The following is an 11417-nucleotide window of genomic DNA, read 5'->3' on the forward strand; positions in this document are numbered from 1 at the left end:
CGAATATTTTTGGACGGGTTGGGTCGGGTTGACGGTTTGATTTATAAAAAAAAAAAATCTATATATATATTATTATCAAAAAACAAATTTTAATACTATTTTGGTATTTTACTCTATTTTGGTGACTGGTTTTTGTGATTTATCAGAAAGATTCAATTTTTCAAAAGGAAATTTCATACTCTCTTTCTAAAATTGCTTTGACTTTGTGAACGAAGAAATTTTCTCCCCACCACATGATAACATTTAGATATGATTTAAGTGCAAAAAAATGAAATCATCAAAAAAAACATAATAATCATATCCAACTGTTAGCATGCATCTTTAGTGTGGATAAATTACTTGCTCACCAATTAGCAAGAGATCATTTCTGGTACATGTATATATGTATGTGTGTATATATATATTGCTTTGAAGCCGTGGATAAAAGGGTTTCATCCAAGATGAAGATAGTGCTCTTTCTTTTTCCTTTCTTAATTTCTTTAACTAGTAGAAAGTGGCTGCATATTTATGCATGTAGAATTGCAAATTTCAATAAAACATAAAATATACTCTACAAGGAGAAAGTAGCTCAGAAGAACCAGATATGAATGTAGCATTCATTAACAAATTTTGTAATTTCAACCCTACTAAACGAGGAGGAAGGCAAAACAGGTAGCACTGTTACAGAGAGCCAACCATAAGGATACATATTCTACGTCTTCAACGACAGATCTTGTCTTCAACGAGAGATGAATCTATATATGAGATCACGAGATCAGCTGCTCTGCACCCAGAGGCTATTGCCTTGCCAACGGACAGTCCACCCTTGTGGTTACCTAACAGTTCCAAGGATCATATCATATACGCCAGAAATAAATATATAGTATGAATCGAACAAAATTATGATCAACTTGTTGAGTTAGATGAGATTTTCATAGATTGCTGCCATGACTGGTGGATATGCCTAAGCGTGACAATGGATCAGAAGGATAATAAATGTTCATGCGTTGAGAAACAAATATTACTTCGGTTTTCTTTAACTTGCATCCATTAATCAAAGGATAATAAACGTGCATGTGTTAAGAAACAGATATTTCTTCGGTTTTCTTTAACTTGCATCCATTAAGATAGGAGCTAACAGATCCTGCATGTATGCAAAAGGGAAGTATGATTTGTTTCTAATTGCTTTCTCAAGTATGCCTACCAAAACAGAATAGGGAAGAACCACTGAACTTCAAAAGATGAACAATCATGTTTGGAAGATTTTTTGTCTGAATTGTACAAATCATTAAATCTTATGAGATGTTAAGGCGTACAACTATCCCGATATTTGGATGTAGGAGTCTGCAAGATCTGCTAGGCTTTTGCGCAGCTAAAGGTTGATGAATACCATTCAATGACAGTTTATGTTATCCCATCATTAGTGTGAATTAGAAGCTAGAAGAAGTTACCGGCATAGAAAAATCCAGGAAGGTTCTCTTCCATCTTCTCAATGGCTTTTATAACAGAGTCATAATTCCGCCCATACAGAGGAAATGCTTTACTCCAGTAGAAGTGACTGCAATCAAGCAGGCAGCCTTAAGAGAATAGAACCGAAATAAGGTAAATGACAACATTGGTTCCAAGTAGGTTCATTCACAATCTTAACGACTAAAAGGAGAAAAATAAGTAAATAATAAATAATGAAATTTTTAAAAACATTAAGCACTAATGATATCCATACTTCACAAATGTCGGCTCTCCCTCAGCACCCAACAACTGTCTAAGGTCAGAAGTTACTACGCGCTTCAACTCATCCCTATACCATCGTTGATGTGAGAATGCATAAATTATTAGTGGAAGTACATACTAACAACGTAACAACTGAGAGCAGAATGAAGCATGCAAGACACAGTTAACAAAGTGAAAACATTGAAGCTTCCCATACGTTGAAGCTTTTGCCAATTCTCTATTTCGACTTCCCCCAACAAAGGTAGTATAGAGATATAAATCACTGGGTGCACGATCTGGAAACATCACAGAAGAAAAGAGGGTACCTGCATGGCAGCAAGTGAATAGTGGCAATATTAGGAAGACAAACATTAATTATTGCATTGATCAAAGCCACAAACAAGATTCAGGGAAAAAAAATTCCATAAACAAGATTCAGGAAAAAAAAAAAAAAAAAAAGGGACAAAAAAGCATTACCAAGGCTTTTAAAACCATATTGTTGCTCCTTGGAAGGAATAAGAACTCCAAAACCCTCAAGAGGTCTCTTGACATTCTCCTTCTTAAATGTAGTGATAATAACTGACAGTGGCAAATAACTCACCTGCATTGTGGAAAGTGAAAAACCTAGGAACGCTACCACAGAGCTGAAAGAGACTATAAAAGAAGATTGTGACATTTAGGGTCTCTTTTTTGTGAGGCAATGCAATGCCACATAACAGTCGAATTTTCCATAGAAACCTCTTCTGCCAACAGGGCACCATTTGGGAGACAAAAGGTATGTTTTGTTGACTACAAAAAGGAACCAAATATCTTTTTAGAAAACTAATTTTTCCTGTGAATAGGTATAATCTTTTGTTTCAATTCATTCAACAAATTTTCTCTTTGTCCCACAAATAACATAATGAATTAGTCCACCGATGGTGAGTAGTGGGTACAGATCCCAAACTTAAATGGCCATCAAAGGCAACCACCTAATATATTCATATAGATATTCAATATGAGAGAGGAAGCATTTGCTTGCCACCCTTGACGACCGTCTGAGATTTAGCGCAATGATTGGAGTTAAAATGTACATAACTCAATCATAGTCCTTCACCACGGTAATCTTTAGAGGGTTTTATGTATAATGTGCATGTTTGCTTTTATGGATGTAACTGTGGACAGATGCATGCATTGTTGCATTATGTCCAAGAGTACGTATCTACTTATTAATACAACATAAAACTTTGTAACTTCATGGGATTATAAGGTAATATTCATTATTCGAACACACTAATACAATGAGCGGTACATACCTCAGGAAGAAAATCAAGCAGAAATGGACTTCCACTTTTTGTAACCTTCATTTCCTTAACATTACATAGTGGAGCCTAAGATAAACAGGTTCCTTGTCAATAAAAATCATGTTCCTTCACTTATCTAAAAAACAAATCATGTTCCTTCAAGCAGCATAAAAATCTGAAGAAGGCAGGGATTTAGAGTGTCTGAATTGTTGTGCCTCTGCAAGTGTTTGTGTTTGTGTGTGTGTGTGTGTGTGTGAGAGAGAGAGAGAGAGAGGATATATTCAGCATCAAGTCAAGCTGTGTCTTATCATCCACAAAATAAAATATCAACATCTAATGTCATAGGTTGTGCAATATAGGTACGACTTTGCGCTTAAGGTTCGTCCCCAAATGTGAGGATAGTGGAAGATTCAAGTGTTGAAGTAACCATTATTTCGGTTACTTTTTCTCAACATCTTTATTACAAAGGAACTTGCATAAATTGTAACCAGTAGCAATGTAAGAAGAGGAAAATAAGTGAAAAAGACATGAACTATTCCTTCGTTTCCTGCTTTTACTTTCAACATTGGGAATATAGCACTAGGGTAATGTTCCAAGCAGCAGTCAAATTTAATGTGTACCACACAGAGTGGAATCCAGTGTTGAAAATATAGACTCAAAAAAGTCTTATCATTGTCAAAGAAGATGTATAGGTATGAAACATACTCACCGTCATTATTACAGCATCAAAAGATTTCTCTTGGGAATGCTTCTTGTGGTCGGGGGAAATAGAAACTGACCAATTTGTCAACGGAGAATTCTCATCACAGCGGTAAGATAACCCCAGCACCTTAGATTGAAATTTAAGTTCATCTTTGCCAAGCTCTCCACATAGCGTGTCAGTTAGGGTCTGCAAAAGATTCAGATATCAGAAAATAATAATTATTTTATCAGTAATACGGTGTATAATTTTATACTAATAAGCACTTCTTTTCTTTGTGTGGGTGAATTTTTAAGCAGAAAATAGTTTGAAGCAGGGGTTTTGTTGGGGGATGTTGGTTTTTTTTGTGTGTGTGTGTGTGTGGTGGTGGGGAGTGTTGAAGAGCGTAGCGAAATCAAGGATTTTGGGATGGATAAGTTGCATTTCAAGAAAAGGATGGGAAAAAATGCAAATCCTTTTGTGGAAAGTTAAACCCAGCACTGATACAATCGTACAAGATAACATAAGGGAATGTCGTTTACAAAGGTATTGATGTATACTATGTAAATCAACTAATGCACTAGTACAGAAGAGTCATTTAAGTTTAAATGCATTGAAGAATAAAAGAAAAAGCGAAAAGAACATAGGTTGAGATTAAGATTATGTCATGATTTCCTCGGATATAGACAGGGATATGGGTGATCCAAAAAAAAAGATTCATGTAGCTGATTCAAGTACTTGGGGTTAAGGCTTGTTGAGTTGAACCGAATCATACCAACACATAGGCACCTTATTAGGTAGAGTACAGATCATATTCTGTCTTTTCTCTTTTGGCCGTATACACAATTTCCTATTACCAAACTTCTTCCATCATCAGTTTCACATTTTAAATATAATTTAATAACAGTGTATCATATGGCCTTACAGGAAAGAAGAAAAAAAATATATATGTACCATATGAAATGTACTGAATGATTGGAAGCATTGGCAATGATACTAAATTTAAGTGAGGTTTCTGTCCCAGCATTTTTAAAATGTTGAAATGAATGCCAGGCATGCCCTTCACACACAAGCACATGTGGTACAATATGCAAATTACGTTAATCATTGTGATCACTAGAAGTCAGCCAAGATTATCATTACCTGCATCCCACCTAGAAATGAAAAAGAACCACGCTGACGCTTCTTATTTGCTGGAGGATCCCTCATTCCTCCGCTTTTTTCCTTTCTTGCAGATAATTTAGATCGAAATGCCCCCAGTATGATTGAACCAAACCTGATAATGTAGAAAAATGCCTATTTGTCAACAAGTATATGATATGCTATAAGTTAGCAATAAAGGGATTTTCACTTGGAAATATTTATCAATCTTCAAGAGTATAACAGTTCAAAGGGGCATAGAATACAACGTTGAAGGATACAATTATAATTACTCTTGTTTGCTAATTATAAGCAGCTGAAGCTGAAGTTACTCCAAAGGGCATAGAATAATTCTTACCACATAATGAAATTTTAATAGAAAACTTAACTATATGGTTCTATCTCTAAGAACTCGCATAATTCACACCAAAATTTTTTAAATAGTACTTGCAATGAATGCAACCAGACTGGCACAATCACATTCCCTATTTCTGAATTAAATTTAAAAATGGAAAAATCAAAGATAAAGGAAATGGATATATTAAGTATAATACAACCTGTAATATTATATAAATGAATAGATATGGAAGTACAACCACTACTCTAATTAACCAAAGAATCAAAGAGCGAGACTAAAGAAAAATAAGAATAGAAAAAGTTAAAACAAAAATAGTTGCAGATGTACCTCTTCTCTAGATCCCATAGCTCTGGGAATGCATGGCACATCTGTTTGGACAATGAGAAAGAAATAAAATTTACCAGTTTAGGCGGATGCCAAAAAAAGTAACCATGAGGGATAGAAGTTGCAGCATAAAGAAAGAATCAAGAGAGCTTTCCTATTTCATCCAAAACCAAACAACTTTAGGTTAGATACTTAATAAAGGTCAGAAACTCGTCCTGATCTTTAATTCTCTCTCTCTCTCTCTCTCTTTTTTTTTTTTTTTTTCGGTGGGGGTCCTAATTTGGCATAAAGTTGATATTATTCCAAAGCAATCACATTTATAATCCTTATCATGAAGATATTACAGAATGAAAAAAATATCTCTAATATATACTCACAGAAAGTGATTCAGGATCTCCAGCACTTGTCCCCGCAACAAATGGATCAATAAGATACTCAACAACCTTACAGAGAAATGAAGGAAAAAAAAAAATCATGAAATATTTCCAGTTAACAGCTCAAGAGGAATTGACTTTACTACGTGCATGTTAAATCATTATACTAACCAAATAAATTTCTCTTAAACATCATATGTATCTAAAAATAAAATAAAAAAGGAAATTATCATCGTAAATCAAGCAAGAGATACCTCTTTCCCAAAATGACGTTGAAAAAATCCACCCACACTGCAAAAAAGTAAAGGAAAAAAAGGACTACAATGTTAGGAACCTTTCAAGTGACAAGATTGCTTCCTCAACTGCCAAAAAAATCGAAGAAGAAAATGATATGAACTTCTAAGTCAACGGAACACCTGCCATGATCACTCAGTTATACAATGACCAATTACAACACACGAAGATGAACCCGAATACATGAAACATGTTCCTAAATACAAACAATTGCAGTTGACACTAAAAAGGCTTTTAGAAAATGAATTTACACACTATTCTGCATGACAAACTAGATAGTTATGGAGTGTGTGTGGGTGTGTTTATGTGTATGAGAGAGAGAGAGAGACAGCAATCGGATGGATTTCAGAAGATCTCAGAAGAGGCTTGGCGAGCGTCCTCAGGATGGTTGGACTTTTGGAAATGATATATTGCATACAAAATTCAGATACAATTTCCACTTTAAAAATATAAAAATTAAACAATCACATCAAGGTGTCATGAACATCATATCCAGGTAAAATAAGCACATGAACTGGATGGGAAGTTAAGAAACAAATATTTTACATATTACAAAGAGTTCCCTTGCGAGCACAGTTTTTAATTTTTTAAGATTAACTTAGAAATCTAACTAGAATCTTAATCAAGCCAAATTATGACCTAAGCTAATTTAAATCATATACAGTAATACTTGAACTAAATACAACTAAGTTCAAAGACGCACTCCTTGATATCAAGAAATGCTTTTCCTAGAGGCACATAATTCTGAAAACTTTTTAGGCTGAAATTTTTCTAAGTTTTTACCATAACGTACAAGCAAAGCATAACATTTTTTCCTTCCATAAACCATATTCAGCCAAATTCACCAGGCTAATAATTTAAAACATTAATTTGACCAAGCTCATCATTTATTCCTGCAGAAACAAATAACAAGTGTTTATGCACACACATGCGCACAAGCTTGCCAACACCCACACACACAGAAGAGACAGAAATATGTAAATACATACATCAAGTGTTCATTAATTAAGCACTTAATTTTAATCACAAGTAATATCAAGTGAAACTATAGATATGAAGGGAAGTACCACAGGAGAAGTTAAAAGCTTTTGCTTCATTGGAAAATTATATCAATTACCTTTCCTGTGTATCAGAAACCTTTGATAAGTTACTTTTCTTCCACAAAAAAGGCTCCAAAAATATCTGAAACTGGAAATAAGTAAACACATTATATTATAAGGGCATATTCAACTGAATTAGAAAGGTTCCAGTAAACAAAAGAGTTAATTTTCATCACAAAAATATCAAAAAATCCTGTGCTGATGCCAAATACGATTCTACTGTTTCTGTACAAATCCTTGCAGTGATGAATTTCAATGACAAAAGCTCATTTTCATTGATCAACAACATTATATTGCACAGACATCATTAATTCAGCAAAAATTTGTTGTGAACCATTAGAAGTCAAATTTATAGCTTAACTTCCACACATTATGTCGTTTGAAGTTGTCGATAAGAGTTAATATCCATACTCATGATCCCCGCTGTTCGCCAAGGATTCAGAAAAGAACATAACCAAGTGACTCCCCTCCTCTTTCAATTCCTTGACCAGAATTGCAGGTTGCAAATACTGATTTCTGAATTCTGATACAAACACAAAGAACTCATCCATTGCCATCATGCTACAATGTCACCTATACGGCACTTCAGCAAATCCATAACAGACCATCCTAGCCAAAGTGCATGTTTGGGAGTGAAAAGAGATCAAATTTTAACAATATTATTCGTGTCTGATCAAATAGGTCAAGCCTTTGAAGTTATAACCATGCCCTTAGGTTGTCATGATTAAAAATTGTTATGTAAGGAATCCTGAGAACTCCATGTAAATTTCTAAATTCCAAGAAAAGTGGTCCACAGCTATAACTTTGGGAAAATAGTACAGTGTATCTGCCAGAGTCTAAGAATGGATCAACTTTTTAAATTTCACAATTCTAATGATCCACAGCGTGAAAACCTATCAGCTTCAAATTAAAGAGTATGTCTCCTTATCAATTATGTTCAACAATTGATGTAGTTGTACAATATTGATGAACTGGTTAACCTAAAACTTGTAATATAACAAAAAGGGCTTGAAAAACTTAGTTCTCATGATTACCTCAAGCATTTAATTGAAAACATACCTTTGATTGCACAGAAAGAAAATTGCTTGTTATCAGCGCAATGGGATTTGATGGTAACTGATGTGAAAAATTGAGCACAAGCAATGGTCAGAGACACAGACCCTGAATGCATAGAAGAGAAAAAGAAAATATGCAGCAAAAAGAAGCCCCTTTATTTCTTACTAAAGAGAAGAGGAAACTCAATCAGCAACATAGATGCAACAGGGGAACATACCAATACCGGTGTTCCATTTCTCACAATATAGCGTTTGTTCTGCAAAATTGGCTGTAAAATGAATAGTATGAGAAAGCACTTTTTTTTTTGGTAAGTAATATGATAAAGCAGTTGCCAGCAAAATAAATAAAATTTAGGATGCATAACTTTGTGTATTTAAGACACGTTACACTTGTCTTCCTATCAACAATGGTATCTGGTGTATTTAAGAGCCATTACACAATACTTTCCAACACCACATCGGGTGCTCACAAGTGAACCCGCCTCTGTTTACTTCTAAGACATATATCATGGAACAAATCTGTAAAACATTTTCAGGCTAATTCCAACCAAAAGGTGTAACTTTAGTGCTTGTGTCTACAAAGCATGCGTCCATGTTGAAGCCTGCTCTATATTCTTAGCAAGAAGACGATTGCTTATATTCATAATAGCACAATAAAATGAAGTTTCCATTTATTCCATAAAAGTAATTGAGCTTGGAAGATTTAAATTGAGGTTTTCATGGTACTTTCACCACTTTTTAGCAAGTTTACATGTGTCTTTATTCAGGTTGGTTCGAAGATACTAAAAGTTTGGAAAAAAGAAACCACAACGATAAGAGCGATACACAATATCTGAATAATTCATAAAATACAAATAAGACCGAATAAAAGAACTTTGAAAATGAATTGATTCATAACCACCACAAAATCCAACAATTATACAGATTATCCAAAAAAATGCAGTGACGCAAACAACATCAAATGGCTATCACCAAACCTTCTATCCTTTAAAGTTTAAAGTGATCTAGACGCATATAAGAAGCATTTTGTTATTAATATGAAACAACAATATTATTCAAACAAGAACAGAAAAAATACAAAGGACAACTTGTCCTTCAAGATGTACTCAAAGAAGAGCCAGAAACAATCCCAACTGCCAAAATATTCATTTGAAAAATGGTTTCCGCAAATACATGCTTCATCAAGGATGAAACAACTGAAATTCATTAAAAACAAGGTTTATAAGCACGGTAATTTATATTTTCTACAATCTAAATGTGAAAAAAAGACGGCTGATAGGCATCTATTTTTTCAGATACTAATCTACTAGATAGAACCCATAAATCAATAGATAGTGGTAACTTAATGGCAAGACTTTACAATATGTTTTGGCGACAACTCATCATCCAAGTGTGCATAGCAAAAACTACAATGTAACAATCGTACCAAGAAACATACTTACGCATTAGCAAAAAGTGAAATAAGCTTTCACTCAAAAGGAACTCTCTGTTTGGAGAATGAAATTTAAAACAGGGACCCTTGACATAGTTTGAAAAAACAAAAATCATACTTCTAAACCTCTAAGATGTATAAGAATAGAAACCCTTACAAATTGTTGCTTTTCTCGAAGCCCAAGGTTATCAAGCAGACATCTGACTTCCGTCTCACTCTCCGTCTGCAAAATCAAGAAAAAGCCAAATTTTTTACACAAAATCATTACTCTTTCTTGAAATTCAAGATTTTGCCATTGATACATAATTGTGGATTGAGAGGAAATCTATGATGGTACCCATGAACTTACCATTGTATTTGCCCCCTCATCCCATATTAGACCGTCATGTGAAATGCTTTGTAACTTCCCTCCAGCTCTACCTTCAGCTTCAAATATTGTGACATTCAAACCATGTAATTTCAACTTGTATGCTGCAGCAAGCCCACTTGAAAATTATGAAGTAAAGACAATGTCAATTTTTGGAAACGAAAAGCACCTTTTCAAATATTTATACATCAAAATCATTTGTACAGGCATAAATAACATGAGAAAAGTCGAAAGAATTAAACAAACATGCCAGTAAACACCAAACTCTGAAGTTACTGAGATAGCGGGTGCCTGGCAAACAACAACTGGAGACTGGAGATTTGAACACACCTACCACACTTAACACAGTAATTTGGCACAACCCAAAATAATTTTAGTCATGCACATGTGGCCTCATGCAAAAAAACAAGCAAACACCCCACAAAAGAGGTGATTGAAATTTATTTATATTGAATTTAAATGATGCAAATAAATTAAAATAATTAATGGTCTACTCAGTCCATAATACCATATGAAAACTTTTATAATTTTCTATAATCAAAAGAACATTTTTTTCAACAATCTAGTCCTTTTTGTGCAATTTAAATTAATAGGATAGCCAACAATAACTATTTGCTTTAAAATTTCAATTAATAAACCCACATTATGTTCTTTGCTTGAAACAACTCTCTCTCTCTCTCTTTCTCTCACTCTCACTCTCTCTCTCTCTCTCACACACACACACCTTATGCTCAAGAAGTACTTAAACAACACACATACACACATAACTGTTTACTTCAAATTTTCAATTAGTAAACCCACATTATGTTATTTCCTTGAAACAACACACACCCAAAAAAAAAAAAAAAAAAAAAAAAACATAGACACACAAACACAAACTATGCTCAAGAAAGTACTTTTTTTAAGATAAGCCACACATATCGAAGGTAATTGTGTCCAAACATTGTATATGCAAAATTAATCACCCAATTAAACAATAATTCGAATGTGTGTATAGATTAAAGAACGTACCTAACACCAGCACCAACAACAGCGACCCTTTTAACAGAACCTAAACAACCCACAAACCATAGTTGTGCTGTTAGTCAAATTTCACATGTATACAAAATTTATAATAATAGAAGCACATTAAGTCAAAATCCAACACGAAACCCTAATTATGAGAAATTGTAGAGAGAGAGACTTTGCTTATCTTCTTCGCCAGCCATTTCTTCTCTTTTGGTCTGGTACTGTGGTACTAAACCCGTGTTCTGAAATATTCTGAATTATGTGTAGAGCGAAAAGAAAATCTCTCGATGATCTCAGCCGCAGATCTTATATGG

The 11417-nt window shown here is 34.1% G+C and overlaps 1 protein-coding gene across 1 annotated transcript; it reads right to left on the minus strand.

The window, feature by feature from the left end:
- Positions 1–504: 504 nt before the first annotated feature.
- On the minus strand, positions 505–11374 carry LOC132315672 (protoporphyrinogen oxidase, mitochondrial). Its single transcript, XM_059814016.1, has 18 exons — positions 11279–11374; positions 11107–11146; positions 10078–10213; positions 9886–9951; positions 8515–8565; positions 8301–8357; positions 7259–7329; positions 6102–6138; positions 5851–5916; positions 5477–5517; positions 4795–4927; positions 3682–3861; positions 2985–3059; positions 2167–2290; positions 1907–2015; positions 1703–1777; positions 1431–1537; positions 505–815 (listed from the first exon to the last, which is right to left on the minus strand). The coding sequence occupies exons 1-18, from the start codon at positions 11301–11303 to the stop codon at positions 700–702; spliced, it is 1509 nt and encodes a 502-aa protein (XP_059669999.1). The 5' UTR covers positions 11304–11374; the 3' UTR covers positions 505–699.
- Positions 11375–11417: the final 43 nt, after the last annotated feature.

The sequence above is a fragment of the Cornus florida genome, unplaced genomic scaffold (genome assembly GCF_030987335.1).
Source record: "Cornus florida cultivar Cherokee Brave unplaced genomic scaffold, ASM3098733v1 CherokeeBrave_3.0.0_Hap2_Chr07, whole genome shotgun sequence".
Taxonomy (NCBI): Eukaryota; Viridiplantae; Streptophyta; class Magnoliopsida; order Cornales; family Cornaceae; genus Cornus; species Cornus florida.